Raw genomic sequence first — 24332 nt, 5'->3', positions numbered from 1 at the left:
GGATAGAGGTGAGGCTGACTGGCCTGTAGTTCCCTGGGTCCTCCCTTCTTGCAGATAGGAATGACATTTGCTTTCCTTCAGTCTTTGGGCACTTCTCCCAGTCGCCATGATTGATCGAAGATTATTGAGGGTGGCCTTGCAATGATGCTTGCCAGCTCCCTCAGCACTCATGTGGGCTCTTTGAAGAGCCAACGATCTTTGAAGAGAGGACATCTGGCTCCTCTTCACCCTCGAGGCTGGTGAACGTATTTTGTAGCTGTAAGTCCTTAGGGGGAACAGGAGCTGCCTTCTTGGAACCAGAAGGTTCTACCCTTCACCTTCCCCAGAGGTTGCACTTACCTTAATATTAGGGGTGGATGCTGCGTTCTTCTCTACTTCAGTTGGGGTTGGGGGCTCTTTGAGCTGTTTTGTCTCAGAGAAGATCCTATCTTCCTTCATCCTCTCTGAGGCTGCGCAGCCTGCTTGCTTCCTCCTGTAACTCCTCCACTTGGTGGCACAGCCCCTCCATGAGAGCACACCTCCTGCAGGACAGAGGGCAATTTCTCCTGCCACCAGAGAAGTCCCAGGCATTCCCTGCAGCGTGGGGGCTTGGATGGTTGCATCTGCCACCCAAAGCTGGGTCTGCATCGAAGCCTCTGCAGTAGCAAGGACAGCTGCTCCAACACCTGCTGGGGAAACCATCCTGTGGGGCATCACCACCATATCTGAGACTGTCACGGTGATACTGGTTCAACTGCTGTCCGCATCTTTGTGCCCTTCTGTGCAAACTGCTGCAGCTGTAAAAAAAAAAAAAAAAAAAAAAAAGAAAAAGGAAAAGATTTTACAGTGCAGCAGTTCTTGGATTTGTAGCTCTTTGGGCAGTTCTCTGTTTTGGCGGATAGCACAGCAAGGAAACATGCTGGATATCATGCCGAAAATCATTATTACAGCAACAAGGCCAACTGCTCCAATTACATTCAGTTTCAAATTAAACACATCTTCAGTGGCCTCGGGGCACCACATTACAGTAAATGACTCAAGCAAGGTCTTTGTCAGCCCGGTGTCCAAGAAATAAGGCTCAACAGGTCCTGTAATACCACGGCGGCTGCGAGGGAACGCAGCCCCTCTCGCCAGCGGGGTGAGCTGCAGCCTTCCCGCTTCCCTCTCAATCCAGCCCCAGCCAAATAGCCAAGAGACCTGGTCAAGTCCCAAGCATCACAAGGCTGCAAGCACGGTATGACTCCAAGCCAAAGGACCCAAAAACATATCGGTCCCTTCCTGCTCAGCTCGTGTTTTCAAGCTTTCCTCAACAGCAGTAGCTAAGAGCCTTTTCCTTTGGTTTCAAAGGAATTTTCTCTTGTCACATAACTGCAGGAGGGCAGGTGATGCTAAAATCCAACATGGCAAGCTCTGAGTGAGGAGGCAGCCGCCCCGTCGTGGCCTCCCCAAGCGTCTTTGCACTTGCAATGTTTGCGCCGGGTGCCAGTGCTCCACCTCTCCCACACAGCGTGTCACTGAGACGACAGGACGTAGGTCTGAAGGTGATCAGGATTTTAAATCCAAACAGTCTTATTCCTCAAATAAGTGTTCATTAAAAATATCCCAGAGTCTTTTTTTTTTTTCTGTAAGAATTGAACCTTTTTTTTTTTTTTGGTTCAAGAGTGAATCTCCTGAAAAAAATATTGATGGCATTTTTTTCTGTAATGAACTTGCTGAGGAAGGCGTTATGTACCAAGACTGCTGGACCCTCTAGTGAATCAAACAGTCAACCGAGGGTACTCGGTATTACCGACACTGACCTTCACAGCTCCTGCCAGGCCAACACTGGCACATGTCACCCCTTTGTGCAATTGCTTGCCTCTTTTTGCCTCTTTTTTTCTTTTCTTCCATCATCTGCTCCCATGCAGCAGCAACTCTGAGCGTGACAGGGGCAGGTAACAGACTGGCTGCACCCAGTACCCAACGCGACAAGGCAAAGCCGACAGGCTGGAACCAAAGTACTCGCTTTTGGCTTCTTTTGGACCACGTCCTTCCAGTGCTGTGAAAGTCCTTTTTATCCCAGAATCAATGCAGCCCCCAGCCCCCGCCGAGCAGGAAATGCAGCAGGAACTACCGAGCTGTCGCTTACCCATTAGATGAGATAAAAACACTTCAGTGCTCTCAGATTCTGGTCCAGGCATGGCATTTAATGAATGCTCTTGTCATTTTTCACTTTGCTGTTGGTAATTTGGCTGTCTTAGCGTGCAGGTGGCTTACTACAAGTGGGTAACTAAAAGCCTTTCAGATCTCCTGACCCTGCCACATCCCGCTCCCAAACCTTAGAAACTGAATCCAGTGTCTGAAACAGCCTAATCACATCAAAGAAAGCGCAAAAACACCCTCGTGTATTACACGGCCTCGAATCAGAGGGAAGGAAACCACACAGGCATGGCAGCGAGCACGCTTTCCATGGGGCTCATGGTACTCCCTGGATTTATTGTGACATTGTACATCAATCTTAGACTGAGCAACAAAGGGGGAGTATGAAAGGAAAAGACACATCTCAGGCAAGAAAATGAAGTAAAATTAGTGGCAACATCGATCAGCCAGGTCAGTGCTGCCAGCGGAGCAGAAAACAGCCAGCAGAGATGGGCAACACCAGCTCTGTTTAAAAGCAGCGTGAACTTAAAGCCAGCCCAGCCCTTGTGTCTTCGTTCTACGCTCCCTGGAACTGGTACGGCCGGCTTGGCTCTCTTCGGAGCTATTGACAGCTTTATAGTCAAAGGCTTGTCATTTCTCATTTGATCTCCTCCAGCTTCCCTACCTGGTGTATATTCTCCAATCATGTTCAGAGCACTGGTAAAAGGGGCTTTACAATTGCACTAAATGCTTTTTTGTAGCTGCTTCAAAGCTGTTCAGAAATTTTGCTCGGTATTACCATTATCTGTGCTTTTCTGTTCTTCCCCAAAATCGTTCAATTTCACAGTTACGTCTGTTAGGCAGAATCAGAAAGCAAGCGTGCATTTTAGGCTGGCAAAATCCTCCTGCCATCGCCCCCTGTAAGTTACTGTAACAGCTTTTGCCTTCCAGAAATCCAGCCAGCTTTCCGATTTCAGTTGAAGGGTCACATTTTGTTCCAAGATACTTGCAAACAAATACTACTGAGGTAGAGGAATGAGGTGATAGCTAAGGGAAAGAATTTGGTGCCTACAACTTGTTAATTAAAAAGAAATTAACCACAAAGTCTAATCTCAACAGAAATGTAACTTATTTTGAAACTCCAGTTAAAAAAATAAAAAGGACATGTTAACTTGAAATATGCTGGTGAGCTGTTCTATTCTCCTAAATACAGCAAAACTGAGTCCACCTACAAAGGTGAAAGGGATCTATTGCCCTTGCTCAGCAGAGCAAGAAAGTAAACAATAAGCAAAACAAATAAGCAGTCAGATGTTAAGTTCTTGCAGTGTTAGAGATGCAAAATGTCACCAGTACCAGGGAAAAAGGTTTAACCCTTCTTCCTCTGCACACTGACAATTGTCTGGACAACAGAAGGTGATCTGTGCCCATTCCACAAAAGAGGAAAAAAAACGTGTTTCGAGACCCTGTCCCATTAGGATCGCTGGCTCTTTGGGACAGAGGCCGGGTGACACAGCGGGCTTGTGGCACCCCATGCAGTTTAACCCCATCTTCTGTGGAGCCGTGCGGCCTTTTGGCATCTCATCTCCCCATAAGAGGAAACCTTGAGAATTCCTCTGCCCGGCCCCTCCTTCCTTAGGCACAAGGAAAGATTTAACCTCTCCCTTGTTCCAGCATATGTGAATTTACTTCAGAGCCTCCGACAAGCTTTATATAAGCTTATTGGCTGACTTAGCCTTTTTAATGCTGGGATGCTGTGAGACGTTTTGACTGTACCAGGCAGGGGCGGGTACCTGCTCTATTCTTGCGTAGCCCAGGCACACAGCCATTCTCTGGGCAAAATGCACGCTTTCCGCTCTCATCCAAAATCCTGCTGGGGAAGACATATAATAAACACTTCAAGGGGAGTGACCTGGAGCAATTAATAAGCCTTCTACAGTACGCTGTAATTAGAAGGGAACAGAATCTGCTCTATTTAGAGCGCGGGAGCAAGGTTTTCTGTATCACTTTGAGCCTTTCTTCACCTCCCTGCATCCCCTTGGGGCACGCGACGCCACCCACCTGGGACATGGTGCTGGTGCCAGCCCTGCTTGTTTCCCATCCCCTGCTGTAAAGCGCAGTGGAAGAGCAAGCACAGGTTGTGCTTTCCTTTTCCAGTTTTCACATGCCCCTGCTGCCTCCCATCCCTGAAGCTTTACGTTTCTCTCCTCACTAAAGCGGAGTTGATTGCTGCATTAATAGCCATGCCATTCTCCTGCAGGAGGCTCTGACAGCAAACCTCAGCAGACTCCCAGAGGGCAGAGGAAAACAAAGCTTATATTGAATTTGATTAAGGGGCCAGAATAACCTTTAACGGAGCCACCTGGGGCAAGGAAGCAGACAGCTCTCCGTGAAAGCCCACGCAGGTTCCTTCATAGCCCAGGGGACAGGGCTCCTCACTGGAGAGGAACAGCAACCCATCACATTGCTCTGTTGGAGCAAGTGTGCAGAGGGATGGTGACAGCCTCCCGCTTGCATGAGGGATGACAACTGAGCTCCCAGCCAGAAAGGACTACATCTCTTGTGGATTTTTCCACATCATTTAAGCTGGGCTTCTGTACAGCACAGCTTGGAGAACCCCCTTATCTCTGTGTTGAGCTCAACAACTCAGATCCTAAGCAGAGACTGAACGCCCTTCTGGAAGGGATGGAAACTGCACAAATGCAGAAAAGTAAATGTCATGAGGGCAGGCAAACTCAGACCTTCTGAAGCTTTTTAGAAGGTTAAGCAGGGTAAAGCCCAATAGAGCCAGGAGGTTGCTGACAAGGTGCAAGAGGTTTGGTCTTAGCTCTACCTGTTTCAGAGGCATGACCTGAGCCCAAGTAAGTGCCTGCCAAGCCCTTGCAGTGCAGGGTTTGAGGAGCACACATCAGTGAGCTGAGCACACATCAGTGAGCTGAGCACAATGACAGCCAGCAGGACAGGGTCCCCAGTACCCAAGGCAGATGAGCAGAGCAGCTCAGGGACAGCAGCCAGATTCAACCAGAAATCCAGATCCTCAGAGAAGCTCCTAGTGATGAGCCAGTCCAACATCAAACCAGGGAGTCAGTCCATAGGGCAGAGTCAAGGCCTGCCGATGGCAACCACAGTCAGACACCATCCAACGGTCACTTGGCAGCTCCATAGCAGCAGAAGGGGACCAAGATCAGGAAGGCAGTCCATAAGTTGCAACCCAAAGCAATATGGGCTGTGACCAGCCATAGCAAGCCAGAAACCAGTACTCCCACCTCACAGCTCAGGCAAGCACCGAGGGCCCCAGGCTGAGCTTAAATAGAGCACCTGGGCCAGGGAGTGGGTGGAGGCCCCAGGTGAGCCTGCTTAGGGCAATTAAGGCCTATTAGTACCCTCCAGGGCCCTGACAACATAAGTTTCTCTCCTTTCAAGGTGACTTGGGAGACTGGAGGGGAGTTTCTACCTTTTAATGAGCAACGTGTCTTCACTGGGAAGAACCCAGAGGTGGTTTATACCTTTCCTTGCTAACTGAAAAGCCTAATGTTATCTTCAGAGAAACTTCTGGTTCTTTAAAAGCTGGGATGTGGGTATCTTCAGAGCAGAGGGAACAGCCTATATCTGAAGAGGGCTGGTGTCTGTTGACTCTAAGAACCATGCACTGGCTCATGGGGACTACTGGCATTCCTACATATGTGTTTCCATGTGGTTTGATGGGACTGAAGCTCATCATCATCTTTTACACAGGACAGTTACTTTCAGATCTCCCTGAGCACTAGACAACCCAGAGAAGAAACTTGGCACCTCCCCTGGGCTCCCTCCACGGCTTCACCTCGCCTTTAGGGGAAGTGACTTGCAAGATGAGCAAAAAGGGGGACAACCCCCTTCCAAGGAGCTTTTGCTCTGAAGATGCAGCACTCAGCAGCCCCTCGAGGTTCCTCACAGACCTTTAGCTGTGGCCGAGGAGCATGCTGGATGGCTGGCGTCGTTGGCAGAGCGGTGCTCTGTGATAATGGAGACATTAAATCAGTCATGGCAGCAAGAACTGCATAATAGATGCAAAATACAGCAGAAGCCTGATCCAATTTTGGCTCTGCCTTGTTAAGTGGAAAAGTATTTTAGGATATGGAAAAATACTAGGAAGTTCAGAGTGCATTGTCCCTGCAGCACGGCATGAGGGGCAGCTGTCTCCAGTGACTCACCTGTCTGTAAACATATTCCCATACTGTCTTCACAGCTCAGCAATCACATGCTGGAATTCAGGTATTCAGGTCAGTCGAGGTCAACAAGGAGACAGAGCCAACAAGGACACGGCCCTCCTGGTTGAACTGCAGCTGGTCGGCGTCCTCTAGGACAAGACGATGACACTATTCAACACAACTGCTACATCTTGGGCCCAGTTACACTGGGAAAGTTCTCATCAACCAGTTTCCAGACAGCTCTTTAGTAAGCACACAGGAGATAGACAGCATGGGTTCCAGCCAAGGTCTGGCATGGGAGAAAGAGAAACACTGCTGGTCCAGAAATGCTGCCTATGCTAATTTTTCCAAGTGACTTTGGCATTAATTTGAGGGGAAAAAAAAAATGTATTACTGGAGGTAGAACTTCCCCTACTCAAGGGGCATCTGCCATTTGACAAGCAGACTCAGAAACAGCCATTAGCACCCTGGATACAACCCAGGACTTGCAGATGTAGCGTGTTGGTTTATGATCCCAGTAAAGGCAGAAGCTGTCAAGACTCTAAACCCTGTCAGGAGGTAGGAAAGAGCTTGCAGGAAGGGGAGGGAGCTTGTCTTCCCCTTTTTCCCAGATCACGTACCCTCACATGTTAGCTGGTTATCCTGTACCCCAAAGCAGGCATGTGTGCACGATGTGTGTATGCGTGTGTGTATATATATATATGTGCCATGCTGGGCTAAGCTCAAACAGCTTTTTATGAGATGCAGAGAGCCATGCTGTTCTCTCAGGAGTGCGCACACAGCATGGTCAAATTAAACTGATCTGGCCCATCGTGCCCTTTTCAAATCAAGATGCTCTTCCAAGCCAGTCTCACCCAGCATTTGCCAACAACCACAATCGCAAGGGGGGAATGGCCACTAGAAGGGACACTGCCTGGCTTCACAAAGCCCTGTCTGCTCTGCACCCCCATCATCTTCCATCTGAGCCCAGGCACAGCCTGTTGTGGACAAACCCCACCTCCCCACGACTCTTGCTTTTGCCCCCAGTCGTCAGAGGCACTGTGCGATGTTTGAATCGCAGCAGCGAGAAGCCAAGTTTAGCTTGGCTAAAGTCAGGGTTGTCAGGGGAGCAACTCCTCGTTTCATGAGAGCGCAGCTTGGCTTGCCGACCTCCAGAGCCCTGCAGTAAAATCCTCACTACATTCAGCTGGAACATGCCCCCTGGCAAGGCAGTCCCTGTTCAAAGCAGCATCTGTTTTCACCCCTGTCTGCACCCCTGTCCAGACCAGACACCTGATGCTGTCAACAGCCAAAGCTTGCTCCAGGGAACCTGAAAAGCTCAGTGGCTGTGAGAGGAGGAACATGCCTTCAGACTGGCATTAACACTCCACTGAGCGGCTGATGCCAACATTAGCAAGGGCACAGCTGCAAGAATTCATTGCTCTGCTGGATGCTGGCAACGCAAGGTGGGAGGGCACAACTGCCTTTGTAGTGAGGATTCGGGAGGAGGCAGAGTGAGCAAAGTGACAAACAAGTGACTCCAACAGTGGCATCTCTCTGTTGCCACTGCTCACACTGTGTGCCAAGTGAGGCGGGACCAGAGCATGGGAGGCAGGAGCAAGTTGTAGGACAAAACCGAAGGGTGACTGTCAACAGCCCCGTCCATCAGCAGGACAAGGAGCTGGGAAAATCAGGAGTCCCACTCCATTCCTGTGTTCTCCCGTGGTTTGTGGTGACATGCTTAGCCAGGTATTTAACTCTGTGTAGGTCACTACAGGCATAGCAGAGGCTTCACAAGGTTGCAAGCATTTAGGAGGCATTTTGTTATTTCCCCAGTGCAACACAAAGCCTCTTTCTCCTCCCACACCCAACATTCACCCCACAACACAAAAGTTGTTTGCTTGAAAAGCTTGTTGCCTCCCTCGTTACTGCTAGTTTTGCTGCCTCAGGGCCGGCACTTGCCCCAGCAAGGTATGTGGGTGCCCACAGAGCTGGGCACAGCTTGCTCTCCCCAGGGATGTTCTCGGCCCATGGCCTCTGGCGTGAGGAGGTGAGGTGCTAACAGCTCTGTGCCCAGCCCTGAAGGACCGTGCTGGGGCCTCACCCCACGGTTCCAGGCACACGGCAGCTCTGCCACCCCCAGCACACACCTGACCCGGGCACACATTCAGGGGGCAGAGGGCTAGCTCGGGCTGGGAAGGCACGCCAGGAAAAGTGTCTCTACAGGCTGCTTGCTGAAAGCCTTGGTAGACAGAGACCCAGTGGGAAGGGAAAAAAACAGCCAAAACAGTTAAACAAATACACAGGAGGGAGCTGGCAGACAGAAAAGGCAACACGCGGAGCCAGTTTCAGGCTGAGAGTCATGTGCTAAGCCCCCGGCAGGGTTCAAGCACTGCAAGCTCCCGAGTAACAACCAGGCTGAGAGGACACACACGCACGCACATCACCATGACAAACCCCACGGTGTCGACAGCCAGGGACACGTCTGCTTGGCCAGCACAGAATGGCAACAGCCAGCTTACAAATTCTCCCAAGCGCAGGAGGGAGGAGGCTGGAGATGCCTTACAGTCCCCTCAGTCGAGCGAGGCAAAGCACATTCACTACGGACCTCAGCTGCGTCTTGGAGAGGGTCTACTGCTTCTCCCAGACTGGAATCCAAGCGGCAGCCACGACATGAGATCAAGGCTGTCTAAACCAAGAGTGGAAAAGGAAGGGAGGTGGGAGATACCTACTGCGATGGGACAGTCTCAAGGCGATACAAACATTTACAGGGGAGTCCCACAGAGGGACCAGTGCTCCAAAAAGCTGGCAAGGCAGGGAAGGAGCCACTGCAGGCAGGCCCTTGGTGGGAAAGGCAACATTCACGACACTGTCCTGTGGACAACCGCGTCCTGGTATCTATCCCCAGTGAAGATGTGCAATAGCCAAGAGACCAGCACTGGCCGGTCCTACTAACTTGAAGAGCGAGCATGAGATGTGTTTGTACCCAAACCCAACCCCACAAACTGCTGAGCAGCTGGTCCAGCATCCAGTTGCTCACTTATGCTCCTCCTTCCCCCATGGCTGCGAGAGTTGCCAAAAGAGGAGGAAACACAAAAGTATTGAAAAACAAATGTATTAAAAACGCACACAGTAAGAAAACTGCATGTGAGCACTGAGCCCACCCTGTCCTCCCTGAACACATCCAGCTCAGAGCTCCTCCACTGCTACTCCCAAAACCAGCACCATGTGCACTTCAACCTCATCATTCAGTTTAGGTGCCAGAACTTCGATCCAGCCATAAATTTGCATCTGCGGACAGCTGCACAGAGATAACACCTGGTAAGGCAGGGGAAGCCCCTTCCCTAAGACACTGCCCCAGCATGTACTGAAGGAGCTTTCGCTGCCCTCACGCATCACCACTAATATTAGAAATAGTTATGTTTTATTTCAGTTCTCATCTTCCTCTGCTCCCCTCCCTCCCTTGCAGAAACCAAGCACAAGGTCAACCCATGTGGGCACCTGGGGAAATGTCAAGTGTCAGGCACGCAGGCCTGGAGCTGAGAGGCTGGCTGGGTCGTGCGGAGTTGAAAGCAGTCTCAATTATCACCCAGCAGGCTGCACAGTTGCCAGAGATGGGAAAAGAGAATCCCTGAGGGTGCTTGCAATCCAAGGGGCGTGGATAAGGCAGAAAAATGCTTTTCGAATGCTCCCACTTGGTCTCTCCTGCAGATGAGCCCATAACAACTAGTGACAAACAAACAGCAAACATGCCATCTACGTGGCCAGCGATTCTCTCCCTGTTGTGCTTAGCTACAAGGCAAAACAGCGAATGAAGTTACTAAACAGACATGGCTGGGCATTTAACTACTTAACTCTGTTCTATTTACAAGATCTTCAGCAGCTCAGCACTCCCTTAATCCATAAGGCACAAAGCAAACAAGAGAACGTGCAGCTTAGTCTGGCTGGATCGTGATCTCTGTATCGTTCCTGGGAGAGCTGCAAATGGGAGGTTTCGTCTCACAGGAGCATGTGGCGAACTCTGCTTCCAGCCTCAGAACTGCTGGACAATCAGCTTCCGCTTCACATCCCGGCTGAACCTGTTCATCTTGAACACTTCGCTGTCGTAGAAGGCAGAGAGGTTGTGGATGTTGATCTGCCGAGCCTGGGACGAGGAGAGAGGGGAGAGATAAATGTTTATTAAGAAAAAAATAAAAAAAAAAAGTACGAACCATGTGGTTTTCCATAGCAAAGGCTGCATAAAATTTGACAGTCAGCAATCTCTGCTCTGCTCAGCAGGAACCAGAACTGCAGCAGCAGGGGAGACTGCAGGTCAGGAGGAAAGGAGCATCGCAGAGCTGAGCTGAGCAGAGAGAGGATGCTGGCTCAGCATCTGCCTGCTCTCAGCTTGTCCTTTACTTTTCCACTAGAGCTAGAATGTAACTACTATCCAAAAGCCCCTAATAGCTCACCCGGTGGGAGAAAGTTTTGCAGGAGACCTCTGGCTGGGGGTGGTCACACCAGCAGCACCAAGCTGGTGGCTCTGGAAGTAGTTACTCTGCACACTTGAGGCAAGGAGCAGAAAAGCAGCAACCCGGGAATCAAATACTGCTCTAGTGCCAAGCAAGGTCAATACTTTGCACAGGCAGAGCCAGGAGCACAGTCCCTGGACCACGATGAGGATGCATTAAGGAGGAGGAGGGTGAGCCTCATGAGGGATTGGGAAAGTTCATACAGAGATTTTTCTGCTCATTCCTTCAAACAAAGGTGCCAGGGAACTTTTGTCCTCATTCACCTGCAAAGCACCAGCCGTACTGCAAGACTGACCATTCCAAACTCAAAGCTTTACGGGGGTGCATGAGAACTGAGGTGGAAGAATTTGGCGCTCCCAAAGAAGAGAGAAGCAGATACAGATGAGACAGCCCTAATTCTGTGTTAAATTAACACCATCTTTTTCCTGTTACCATAATTCAGGAAGGGAAGTTACAAGTCTGAGAACACCTCTGGTTCTGAGGCTGCAGAGAGTGCAGGAACCAACCCCAGAGAAGGCTTGTTATGGTAAGCCCATACCTTATCCACCAGGTCCTTCTCTGGGACTTCTATGGTGTCTTGCTGGGCCCCATAGCGGTTTCTCTGGTACATCACCTGCTCTGCAACCAGCTGCTTAAGGATGAACAGCAGCAGCTCGTTGTTGTCTCGCTTGAATGAAAGGTAGCGGGAGAACGTCTGGGAGGGAGGACAAGAACAGCCAAGAGGGTCAGGAACCAAGTGACACACTGCAGGTCTCCCGTGCCCAACACCAGCCAACCCCCTCCTCCCACAGAGCACAAGGGGAACCAAGTGACACCACTGTCACCTGCACCCTTAGAGTCTCTTAAGGGACTTCAGCCCTGCCAAGCTGACACCTGCACACGCAGTTAAAACGCAGCCCTGTGACAGCCATGATGCTCCCCTACCAGCTGCTCTCACACCCATTAAAAGTCTCCGGAGAGGCCCTGGACCTCTTGGGGGCTGGCAGTGCACTGCTGGGGAGGGGTGCTGCCCGTGGGGGATGCAGCCGTGGGAGAGCTGGCTCTGGGGAAGGCGTAGAGCAGCTTCCCTTAACCCAGGCTGTCCTGTGCCTCCCCAGCAGACACTCACACTTGGCTGGCTGTTTGCAGCCAAAGAGAGAGGCCACGAGCCGTCCAGACTGAGGGCAGACACTCGGAGTGGACAAATGCCAGGCTGTGGCCAGCCAAGAGGCGTTTGGAGCCAGCCCCTGCCACTCAGAGAAAAGGGCAGACTGTGCACTTGAGTGCTGCCCTGTGGTTAACTGTCCCCTGAGCAGCCCTAGAAAAAAAACCAAAACCACGAAGAAGCTAACTGCCTGCTTGGGCTCGATCACCTGGCAGCAGCAGCAGTGGGAGCCCTGGGCCAAAATAGCAAGGAAGGCATCAAAAAAGGGGAGAGACGCAGCCAGTGCTTTCAATACAGAGGCTCAGGGCACGCTCCCTTCTCAGCCCCAACAAAAACATTGTCCAACCACAGAGGAACGAAGGACAGTCCCGTAGCAGTGCCTCAGACTCACAGTACTTCATTTACACGGACTCAGCTATGGCGCTGCAGGACAGAGCCCCACAGGGCATGGAAGAGTATCTGCCCACGGCCAGGGCAGTGCAAGGAGGCTGCAGTCGAAGCCACAGCATGTGGGGCGCAGCTACAGCCCTCGGCTCGGCCGGTGCCCACCTTGCGCATGCTCCGCATGACGCTGAACTTCTGCGTGTCGACGAAGCTCTCCAGCATCACCCGGATGGCCATGTTGACGTCATCTTCCACCACATAGTCCCGAAGGTGCATGCGGGCGTGAGCCTCAGCCATCCGGATCATGGACTCAATGTGACGCACTGTGATGGGGATGCTGCCGGTTGCCTAAGAGGGGAGAGGAGCAGGCAGTTTGTTACTGAAAGATAAGAGACATGGGGCAAGACAGGCGGCTTCTGGCCCAGGACCTACGTCACTCCATCGGGAGTTGCTCCTGGACCTGTGAGGACTCTCAGGCTAAGGAGGCTCTGCCATCTGCTGGCACGTTGTGCTGAGCGTCACAGGCTCCCCTGTTCAACATTTTAATTCAGCAGGGTGCAAGGGGATGCTACGTGGGGTCCCTCTTTGCCATCATTTAGTGCCTTTGCATGAACAGCCATCCCATTTCCCCCAGCAACTTTTAGGAGTTTAAGAAACAAAAAGCCAATTAAAAAAGAAAAGATATAGTTTTCCCAAGCTCCAAAAATCTCCCTCTGACCTCAACAAGTTCCTCTTCCCCTTGGAGAGCAAGAAATGAGCCCAAGAGATCCCATGGACAAAAGAGAAGGGTGTTTCTACACAGAACGGCTCCCTCCCAGGAGCATATGGGTGTGAGTGAACGCAAACGTCTCCTGTGGGCCTGCCAGACTGGGTGACAATAAGAGGACTTTGCCATGACAGGTACACGTGTCCAGTCCATCAGTCCGCAGATCACCAACAGGCAAAACTCCGCATTTAGATGAAGGATCATCTGTTCAGCAGACACTGCAGGATCTGCCTGTCTCGCAAAACAGTGGCACAGACTTTTGTGACGGGAATGGCAAGAACGTGTCAACATATGCTGGAGCCGTCTCAGGCTGATTTGCAGTCTGGATATATCCTTCTTCCCCCTTCTCCTCAGTATTCTCACCATAGACTCTTTCCTGAGGTCACTGTACATCCGGGCCACCTTGTCCTGGTCCATCTGGTTGAGTTTGGGGTGGACTTTTTCTTTGGCATAGATGATGTATTTCCTCAGGATCTCCTGGGGAATGGGTTCAACCCCATATGTGTTGGGAAGAATGACCTCATTGGCATCCCCATTCACTGCCTCCTTGCTACCTGGGTGGTGCTTGACATGGCTGCCAACAACGAACCGGGCGAGCATTTCATCCTACAACAAAGCAGTGGAAAGGACACTGAAGAGACTCACTGGATAGCAAAACCCAGTGGGCAACTGCAGCTGAGCATCTCGACAGCAGCATCGTAAGCCCAGAACAACCCGAGATTCATAGCACAGCTTGTACCTGCACAGGGTCCACCGTGTCTCTCACCACGCACAGAATATCAAATCGAGAGATGATGGGCTCTGTCAGGTCTACGTTCTCCGAGAAAGTTAACGATGGGTCATATCGCCCACCTAGATCATAGAGACAAACCTCCAAGTCAAACACAAGCTCCAGTGCTGAAGCTCTGAAGCAAGCATAGACCTCCTGCACAGAGAGACTTTACTGCTCGCTTGGTGTGGAGAAACCAGGGAGAAGGAGGGGACGCTGTGCCACAGTTCTCACGACAGCAGGACTCCTGCTGGAGGCCTGAGATGGTCCTGGGGTCTCTCAGCACTTACCTATGGGATTAGCAGCAGCAATTACGGTGCAGCGGGCTTGCAAGGATGTGACAATGCCAGCTTTGGAGATGGAAATGCTTTGCTGCTCCATGGCTTCGTGGATGCTGGTCCTGTCTTGATCATTCATCTACGAGAAAGCAAGAATGACTTAAACTGAATCTATGTCTATACCCATCGTCCAACACACCAAGGGGAATCAGCTCCTGAAGCTCTGAAAGAATAGCAAACTGCACTATGGACCGGTAAGGGCCTAAGCAAACTGCAGAAGTCTCCGCTGGGAGGTGGCACCATGAGTTATAGTGTCTCATCACAGAGGTTACAGCTGGTCCCTCCACAGCTAATCCTTCCCACAGAGATGAAGGTAGGCCTCACCTTGTCAAATTCATCGATCAGGCAGACACCTCTGTCAGCCAGCACCAGGGCTCCTGCCTCCAAAGTCCACTCCTTGCTGACCGGGTGCCTCTGGACATAGGCTGTGAGACCTACAGCAGAAGCACCCTGGCCAGTAGTGAAGATTGCTCTGCTAGACGTCTTCTCTATGTATTTAAGAAACTGTGATTTTGCAGTACCAGGGTCTCCGCACAGAAGCACGTTGATGTCACCACGGACTTTGTGTTTGCCACCTACAATAGTTATGGGAGAGACACGTTGGCAGCTGAGTGCACGGCTTGATAGCTACCCTGCCCTGAACACCACAAAGCTGAAGGGAAGGCAAAGTGTAGGCAGGGAAACCACTTTACAGGGAAGTTGAGGGAAAAAGAAAGTCAGCTTTGGAGGTGGTCACGTGCAAAACAGCGTTTCTAACCTTGCAGAACACATCCTTCTAAAAAGGAGATGATAACAAATCAGGACACCAAAAGGTCAAACCTCTGAAGCGGCATCAAACACGACCTCCTAGAGGAGGAGGGATAAAAACTTGCCCAGGTTTGCAGCAGGAGCTGTTTTCAGTCTTAGCGTTTCTACTGTCACACCAAGAGTTTTCAGAATGATAAAAGCAGCCACTTCCATGACAGATATCCCACAGTCTGTTACCTCGTCTGTCACCAAGCCACACAGACAAGTCTAACCACCCTCATTGCAACAGCGCAGACAAACCCAGATCCACTTGCTTTCGCTGAGTGAAGCGCCAAGTGACATGAGTGACACCCACCTGGGTTTTTGGGCTCTCCACCGAAAAGAGCTAAAGCCAAGCCCCTCTTGATATCTTCATGCCCGTAAATAGACGGGGCAATGCTGGCGAAAATCTGAAAGGAAAACCAGAGGAGTTGTCCAGGGAATACCATTTCCCAGTCCAGGCAGAATCTGGCATGACAATCAGCAAGGGGCTGTATCTATGGTTAACCTTACAATACTGCTGTCACCGAAGAGTCTTTTATTATCCATGCCGAAGGGGCTTTTTCAAAGGTAATTACCCACCCAGAATCCCCTAAAGGTGCTTCACAAAAACGGCGCTGCTGGGGCATGGCAGATTGTGTAGTCTGGTGCTGGAAGCTGCTGTTGCTGCCTCCACGCTCCCGCTGTACAGAAAGCACACCACAGTGGCCGTTATCAGCTGTTGCAAAGCCGAAGACCTTGATTTGAGAATTACTCACTGCACGCGATAGTAGCTGGATGGGCCATGCCGCACATGAATCGTCATCATGGTCAAATGTTATGAACAACCGGCTTATTTCCTCAAGGGTATTCTGATAACAGCCTGATGCTGCAGACTAGTGATGTTAAAACAGTCCTGGCTCAACTGAAGCTGCTCCACCCACTGGGAACAGCAATCAATATAAAAAAAAGTATGACCAAGGCAACAGCGTCAAGTCCCCCTATTACAGAGTTTAAACTTGATCCAAGTGAGACCGAACACGCACCAATCTGGGAGCTTTGTTCTTCCAAGTATTGGATTCAGGTCTTAGCATGCAGAGAGAAGCAAAGCGAAGATCTCTACCACAGCTTAAGCTAAGTAATAACATCCCCTTACAGGGACTGGAGACACAAGCATTGGGCCCTCAGAACAACTTCCCTCACTTTGCTTTCAAGATACGGGGAGAGAAAACAACGATCAGATCTAAGCAGTGTCTGAGTGTCTCTCGCTGTCTCTCTTCCAGCCCTATTGTGACGTAGAAGACTCAGACAAGGAAGGGGAGAAACAGAAAATCTGACCCACTAAAGTACAAGGAAAGTTTCTTATTTTCTTCCCTGCTGTAACTCATTCTCATCAACAGCTGTCCGAGAGCTACAGAAGACCATTCAGAAGGAACCGGGATTTTTAAAAGTTTCTTTAACCGCCGTTCAGCCAGCTGACACTTTTCATCACTTTCTGATCCAGCTGTCAGGTGGCAGCAAGCTACCAACAGGAAAAGAAGGGATGTCTGAGGCTGACCCACCTTCTCCCCAATTTGCTCATCCTTGGACAGACCCACAACCACTTTCACATCTTCATCGGTCAGTTCTCCAACAGCCAGCTTGTTGTCCTTCTTGGCAATGTGGTTGGCCAGGATCACTGTTGCAAACACTGGGAACCCGTTGGCAGTGTTCAAGGAGCCATCATAGTTGTTGTGGTAGATCCCTGTTAGCTCCTGAGACCAGGAGATGGTGTGTCAGTGCCCGCACAGTACAAAGCAGCCCCCTCTCCATTTTAAGATGCCAGTCTCAAAAGTAGCTGCCCAAATGCATCTGAGGACACTCCCTCCCCACAGGTATTCCCACGATGTCAGAGTTTAAAAACGCTCTGTGCTCACCCCATACTTGAGTTCAACAACGTACTCACAATCTCATCCCCTGGCTTGCAGCTGTCGACCAGATCGGCGAGGAGAATGGCATCCTTGGAGCGGGGCAGCCTGCCGGCAGCTACCTTCCCAGGGCTCTCCTGGATTTTGATGCGCTGATAGTTCTGATAGACTGTCTGCAGAACAGAATAAAAGTTACCCAGCAAGTCTGGCAGACATCAGCACGGCCAATGCTTTCCAAAGACACCTCACCCGAGAAGCTTCATTCAAAGATTTTACTATACTTTGGTTAGAAAACTATGGGCATGGGAGGATAAAGGTTGTGAGGAGCAATTCCAGAGTGCAATAGACAACAATGGGACAGGAAAGCATTCTGCCACATCTCACCACTGTGTTTCAGCCACCACAGTGTTTACCCACCCAAATACTGGGCCAGTTCGTAGAAGGAGGATGTGCCACTTGTGATAGTTAAAGATAACAAAGCAAAGAATGAAAGCGAGAAGCTCCACATCTAAGATTTTGCTGCTGTCCTCTAGTTTCCTTAGCTGGCAGACCACAAAATACTGACCTAACTTGGGAAGGCAGAGAGCCGGACAGTCCATCTGCACGTCTACGGTACGGATAGGTAACCGTACCACAGAGATGACTGTGGCAAAAGATTAATCCCAAACACTTACAGTGAGTAGTAAACGACTTTTGGCTTCTAAACTGGGCAGATTCAGATCAAGAGCTCAAATGGACAAGATCTATCTTCACAGACCCCTGGGCATAGCAGTAGAGCCCTCTCCCAGCACCACGCCAGTTCAAAGGGTGGGAGCCAAGGCAGGGCCGGGAGGAACGGGCCATGCAGCAGCCTGGGCAGGACGCGCAGACAGCCCCATCCAGGCAAGCACGTCTCTCACCTCTTCCATGTTGATTTCGAAGGGGCCAAGGGACTGACACTCTGGACAGGAACCAGGTTTCACCTCCTGGTTCTGGGACTGGAAAAAGGGTCCCAGGATGAAGCTGCACTTGCTGCAGTTGTATTTGACCATGCTGAGCTGAGGCAGCACCCCTGTGCAACTTGTCACCACTCCGCTGGTCCGGATTAACTGATTCAAGTGCAGTTGCCTGAGGAAAGACAAGAGAGATGGTGGATGCCTGCAGGGCACAGAAGGCACAACACGCTACAGAAATACTCTTGCTACAAGGCACAACTCCCAAAGGCCTAGTAAGAAACAGTGATCAGTATGAGTTTTCTCAGAGGGTTTGCTTTACCTTTAGGGACGTTGGAAGTTCGTCCTTAATTTGACTTTTTTTTTTTCCTGTAATAAGCTCAGTCATCCCGTTCGACTTATCCAGAGCGTTAGCTTGCAGACTAGTTCTGCTGAGCACCCCAAAGCCCGCTGCAGGCCCCACAGCCACTGCTGGCAATTCTGCTACTTACCTGAGCGACCGCAACTCTTCCACCAAAGGGAGGTGAGAGATACGGACGTGGATCTCCTGTGCAATACGATCATATTTGGGGTACATGGCCAACACCACTTCCTTGGCTGCTTCATCGAAGATCTTCAGCATTTCTGCTGGTGCCTCAGGCAGAAAGTAGGCAAGGACATGTTCCTGGGCTGCCAGGTCCTCGTAGTTCACCACCAGACTCTCTCTGTTCTCTTAAGAAAAAGATGGGGTGAACTATATTTTCAACCTGCTCACTCCTCAAGGAGTCTGCAAAAGACAGCCAGAACAGACAAGCCTGTATCCTGCCTTTGCAGATGTCTGCACCTTCCCCGAAAAACGTTTAGAGGTCAACAATTTGAAAATGGGTGGAAAACTCTTCTTAATTTCTCTCTCTGACAAATTCTTTATCAGTACCAAACTTGTGATTGTTCCTTTCCAGTTCAGCACAGATACCTCCCAGGCTCTGGTCCTGAGACTCAAAGGCCTCAGCCCAACACAAAACTCTCCCACAGACCTCCAGGAAACAGACGTTAATAGGAGAAAAACTATGCTGAATGGCTGGCAAAAAACCTTCTGTGTCTTATGTTCCTGGAAAGGGACAAGACAAATGCCTCTTATTTCCTAGCTGTATAACACTGACCCCGATCTACTACTCAAGCTTCTGGAGCTTCTGCCTCAATATAAAGAAGAAATTAGAACAACTGCACTTGCATAAGCTGTTCATAGATGTGACGATTTCTGCTTTTAAAATTTATCAATGACAGCATTAACAATTCCTTCTTCTGGCAGCACCCAGTCAGAACACAAGGCTGCAACACGGACATGGTTTATAAAGCCACAAGGTCTATTTGTGTCCCCTTGCTGGATAATCCAGTTTCCAGTGTGAGAAAGTAACGGGCACAGACAGCAAGCAATTGTTGTCTCGTTCAGATCGCAAGCTTGCAGACCACTGTCTGCTGCCCCGCGTATTCTTTTGCTAGCATTTCTACGATATGAATATTAATGAGTAGCAGACGCCAGGGGCCTTCCAATTAGTCAGCCAGAATCAAAGAAGATAGTAGACATGTTTCCGTTATTCATTTATCTCCATCAGCATCCGAGTTTCTTAAAGTGCTGACTCAATGTCTGAGACAAACAGGGCAGGCAAAAAAAGTCCACCCATGGACTGGATCACTGCGAACTACCATGACCCACATAAAGAGGAGAGAACCTCTAATCACCCAGCTCTACCTTTGCACATGTCGCTGATCCTCTCCTTGAAGACATTGTGCCCATGGTCATCCACGTGGGTCTTCAAGAAGTTCTTGAAGCGGTGGTAGATCTCAAGCCGGGGAGCTGCCATGGAAACCCACTCCCTCACCGAATGCCCTTTCATGTCTTCCAGATTCTCAATGCTCTCAATCATGTCTTCATCTTCCTCTTCCATGCCGTCGGCAGCCCGTTCTGCCAGCCGCCTCTTCCGTGAAGGACGGTCTTCGTCTTCATCGTCACTATCTAACGGTTGGGAGGAAAAAATGTTAGAGTGGGGATTCTCACTCACGCTCTTTAGATTAGCCATGGTTGGACTGCACAGGCTGTGGAAGCGGAGAGGTCAGAGCCTGGGATATAAATCAAGAATAATCCCAGGCCCAGCCTAAATCCAGTTCCACAATGTAACCAAAGACTTTACGGGAGTGAATAAGAAGATTTGCATGGAAGAGCACATAGCCATGTCCATTAACGCACTGAGGGAGGAAGGCCAAGGCTTCCAAGTGCATCAAAGGCCCTCCCATCTGGCCCACAAAAGTTTCCGTAGGAATACCAACAAACTCCACAGCATACACTGGGTAGAATCCCAAACCCGTGATACAGGCCCAGGATCCTGCCTTTGTTTCAGCAGTGAACATATAAGCAGAAGACCACACCAAATGAGCTCTCGGAAGCCCAAATCAAAGGGATCACGTGCTGGGGAGTCCAGCCAAGCCCACAGCCAGAGATTTCACTGACAGCCCAAATAAACTGGAGCTCCGGGGACCTCCCTGCTACTCGGAGGGTGACAGTCCAGCTTCCCCACAAGGGCTGGCTTACAGTCAGCCCCACAGGGATCAGCAGCCCACTCGGTACAGCTCATCAGCACCTACCGTAAAGCAGCCCCCTCCTCATGCGGCCCATGCCCTGCTCCAGCTCGCGGTCTCGCTGTCTCATTACTCGCTCTGCGGCTTCCCGCTGGCTGGCAGTCAGCTCCTCCACGTCTTCATCGTCCAAGGCCAGGCCCTCTGCTTCATAGACGTCCAGCTCAGGGATGGGGCGGTAGTCCCTAGCACACACATATAGCACCGAATCAGGCCAGGCTCCAGAAATCGTTTCTCCAGCCCTTCTCTGCCTACTGCTGGGTAGGTGTCGGGACAGTTGTTCTGCAGCAAGACTGAACGCGTTGAGCAGGAAGGCACTTCACAACAGAAGATGCCCTGCAGTGCAAGGGGCTCCAGCACCACGGGTATGAATGTCAGCATTCAAGCCTTTGTACTTTAAAGATCACCAGCTTGCCAGCAGGCCTGGCTGAGTAAATGTTAAAATGTATGCCTGCAGGATTAAGGAGCTGGGCTGGATGCACATCACACATCCAGGGAGATCCTGGTTTATCCACACTGGATCACGATGGCATTTTGCGCCAAGCTTGCAAGTTGCCCAGCTCTTCTAGGACTCAAACAACACCATGCCCCGACTGTTCTCCACTGTCCAGCCCCCTCACCCCAGCTACCAGCACAGCAGAGGGACCCCACCATGGCTGAGAGCCCCCATGTCGCTGACATCCCATTAGCAAGACCCCATCCGCAGACACGATTCCCCCCGCAGAAGCTGGCTCCCACCGCTTTCCTTACCTTTCCATCCCTTCCCCGATGAGCTCTTCTCCTTCTTCCTCCTCTTCGGGGAGCCCCTCGGTCCCCAGGAGCCCTTCGGACTCATCCTCGAAGGGGGGCAGGTCCCGGCCGGGGCTGGACGTGAAGGCATCGCCCCGGCGGGAGCTGCGCACGGGGCTGGTGGCCGCCGCCTGCGACTCGGAGGAGTCCTGCGGGGACCGGAGGGACAGGGTGAGGGCAGGGCGTCTGGGCAGCGCCGCCCCCCCCCGGCACCGGGCGGCGAGGGGAGGCAGAACTCTCTAAGGGGGGCGGCGGTCAAAAGGGGGCCACGGATCACCGAAGTGGGGGAAAATTGAAATAACTAGCCCTCCTCGCAAACGACAACGGAAACGCATGGGAGAGCGGGGGGAAACGCACCCTCCGAGCCCCGCGCAGGCGGAGCGGAGGGGCAGGGCGCCGATCTCCCCCCAAACCCGACCCGGTTCTCTCCTCCGGTGCACAGCCCGTGGGAAACTTCCCACGGCATTTCGGGCGTCCCTGGCGAGCGCACCCCCATCAACTCGCACCCCCATTAATACCCCCACCCCCATTCACCCCCTCCCCGAAATCCTCTCCGGACCACACGCGACCGTGGCCGCGGTGCCGAGCCGCCGGCGGCGCGGGTTGCGGGGGCGGGGGGGGACCCGGCGTCCGCACCCCGACCCGCACCGCTCCGCTAGCCCGGCCTGGCCTGGCCGCTCACCGCCATCGCCGCTGCTTCTTCCTGCCCAGCCGGATTCCGCGCGAAAACAGACCCACGTGGTCACGAAAAGCGCGCGAACCCGCATGAATAATGAATAGCGCCGGGGCGGGCCCCGCCCCTCCTCATGAATATGGATGAGGAGGCGGGCGGGGGGCACGGCCACCCACGGGCACGGCCAGCGGGGGCTCCTGGTGGGCAGCAGTGGCAAACTTCGGCAAATTTTGGCAAACATTTGGGCATTTCCCGCTGGGCGGGAGGAGACCCCTCCTGCCGGGAACCCGAGTCATGGGAGAGATCCCACTGCGGATTCCTGTGTCCATGTCCTCGTGTCCGCCTCTTCTGCAGCTAAAATCAAGCCTGGCTTGACCAGGTTTGATACTGACCCATTGCAGAGACACTTGAGTCACCTTTATTCTGGTTCACACTAAAACTACAAAGTGTGGGAAAGTGGTTCTCGCATTTGGGTTTTTTTTTTTGGCCTGAGTCTCTACGTAATAACAGTAACGAGGAGGTAATCGGAGCAGTTCTGGAGAACAGGCACATCTGCCTCCGCAGTTGCTTGGCGTAGCAAGCGATGCTGTTTAGGAGAGGAACAGAAGAAAAGCACCTGTCCCGTAGAAACTGCAAGACGAATTTAAAGAGACAAAAAAAGTAATGGTCCGATGTTTGGCAAGGAGGTGAAACACCATTCCAGGCTGCAGGCTCTTGCGTAATGGTTGGTGGCTTGGATTTTGAAGATCTGTCTTCTCTGAAGGGTTTCTGACCACTATTTGGTATGAGGCTATTCCTGCTCTGGGCTGCAGTCAGACGTGGGACAGTAACCCTGAAACAGGAGACACCAGAAGCAAAAGTGACTAAAGAGGCAGCTGACAATCATAGACCTGAAATGGCTCTTCCAGAGCCATGATTCAGCCTGGTACGAATATAGCAAAGCAAGAACATCACGATATAAATAGGAGAGTGGCTCATCCTCATCTCTGTGACAGATGACGAGGAGCTGGCTGGTGCTCAGAGTGGAACAAGCACAGGGACCCTCAGAAATGCCACCGCCAGTAGGCTACTAGAGACCATCATGGCTTAAAGGAAGCCAGCCCAGGACCTGGGTAAAGCGGTGCTGTCTGACAAGGCCCAGGTGACGCGCTGTGACGAACTGGTCTCACCACAGGGTGCCACTGTCTCTCCAGGCACTGGACGGCCAGATGGATGGACGGCTTTTCTGTCTGTCCTTCCCACAAGTCCGCGGACCATGCCCATGTTTTCACTGCTCTCTTTGGGTGCCAGCTACAAGTGGTCCTGTGTTTGAGCTGGCAGCTAAAACATTCCCTAAAATCAGGTGGCCGCCATGCACAGGACAGGGCTCCTCCTGTGGAGCTGTGCTGGGAAGGATGCACCGGGGCAGGCAAGAGGGCTGGGATGCAGACAGGGCCCGGGCAGCTCGCTGGGGTGAACGCAGCTGAGCACCAAACTCCACTAGGATTTCGCAGCCTGGTGGCTTACAGCACAGGAGGACTCCTGGGGACTGGATTCTCCCCTTTCAGAAGGGCAGGGACACTGCACTACAGCCCAGGTGGTGCAAATTTGTGCCCAATACTAGAAATCAGGAGGTTGGTAGAGCAGCTCTGAAACAAGACAGGCACATCTGTCTCTGCAGTTGCTCAGCACCTGAGCAGCAAAGCACTTTTGGATAAGAATTAATATCCTGTCTGGTAGACTGATGTAATAAAAGCTGAAAGAGTATTTTAGAGAGATAAAATGTCCTAGAACAGTGGAATTTGGTGACAATATGAGGGTGTAATGCTGTTATGGAAACCATGACTGCACCTTCTGCCTCCGATGCCTGCAAGTCAGGTGAGATTGCCAAAGGACAGAAGGTACAGCACCAAGTGCCAGCTTTCCTTGGCGCCCTCAAGGTTATACCGAGGGCTGCTAAATACCACCTCTTGTCTTGCTTCATCCTGGCAATGCCAAGTGACACGGCGAGGACAAACAGAGTGAGCCCCGCCACCTTCATGCACTAGACGGGGAGGTGACACAGAGCAGCGGCTCTCAGCTGAAGTGGGAGGATGTGTGCAGTTCAGGAGACGGGGCAGTCCTTGGAGGTGGGACGAGCACGGTTAGTTATGTTTGCGCACACCACGTTTAGGCTGAAAGGCAATGGCTCGTAAATACAAGGGAGACATAAGTGTGGATTCCCCACCTCCTCTGTTTCATGTAAGCAGCGAGGAAGGCAGGATCTTAAGTGTCACCGTCCTTGTGGTGGCACCCTGCAGTCTTCTGCCTGAGAGACAGCTGTTGGATCTGGTGTCCCCAGCGCTGGGCTCTAGCTTCAGAGTGAATCAGATGGAGAGAACAGGTGGATTGGAAAGCAAAGTCTCTTCTTCTGACACAGTTATGTGGGAGGTAACATGTTCAATTAGTTAGCGCCTGAGGCTACAAGTGAAAAGACATGGATTTTACTCCTGGCTCTGTTAACAA

At 51.5% G+C, this 24332-nt stretch overlaps 1 protein-coding gene across 1 annotated transcript; it reads right to left on the bottom strand.

Annotated features, from left to right (window-relative positions):
• Window positions 1-9409: 9409 nt before the first annotated feature.
• MCM2 (minichromosome maintenance complex component 2) lies at window positions 9410-21903 on the bottom strand. Its single transcript, XM_063348376.1, has 16 exons — window positions 21858-21903; window positions 21137-21324; window positions 20396-20571; window positions 19506-19769; window positions 18268-18487; window positions 17744-17951; window positions 16883-17017; window positions 16500-16691; window positions 15275-15368; window positions 14497-14747; window positions 14125-14251; window positions 13805-13917; window positions 13429-13671; window positions 12465-12647; window positions 11310-11465; window positions 9410-10404 (listed from the first exon to the last, which is right to left on the bottom strand). The coding sequence occupies exons 1-16, from the start codon at window positions 21861-21863 to the stop codon at window positions 10294-10296; spliced, it is 2667 nt and encodes an 888-aa protein (XP_063204446.1). The 5' UTR covers window positions 21864-21903; the 3' UTR covers window positions 9410-10293.
• Between the last annotated feature and the right edge of the window lie 2429 nt (window positions 21904-24332).

Source organism: Chroicocephalus ridibundus, chromosome 10, assembly GCF_963924245.1.
Source record: "Chroicocephalus ridibundus chromosome 10, bChrRid1.1, whole genome shotgun sequence".
NCBI classification, from domain to species: domain Eukaryota; kingdom Metazoa; phylum Chordata; class Aves; order Charadriiformes; family Laridae; genus Chroicocephalus; species Chroicocephalus ridibundus.
Note: the sequence above shows the minus strand (reverse complement) of the source record. Positions and strands in the feature narration are given on the sequence as shown.

Bases quoted from the DNA above. Each gene is read 5' to 3' on its own strand.
- MCM2 (XM_063348376.1), bottom strand. The intron at 20,572-21,136 runs GTAAGGAAAGCG...TGTGTGTGCTAG, and splicing joins ATCGGGGAAGGGATGGAAAG to GGACTACCGCCCCATCCCTG. The intron at 17,952-18,267 runs GTAAGTAGCAGA...GTCTTTCCTCAG, and splicing joins GAAGAGTTGCGGTCGCTCAG to GCAACTGCACTTGAATCAGT.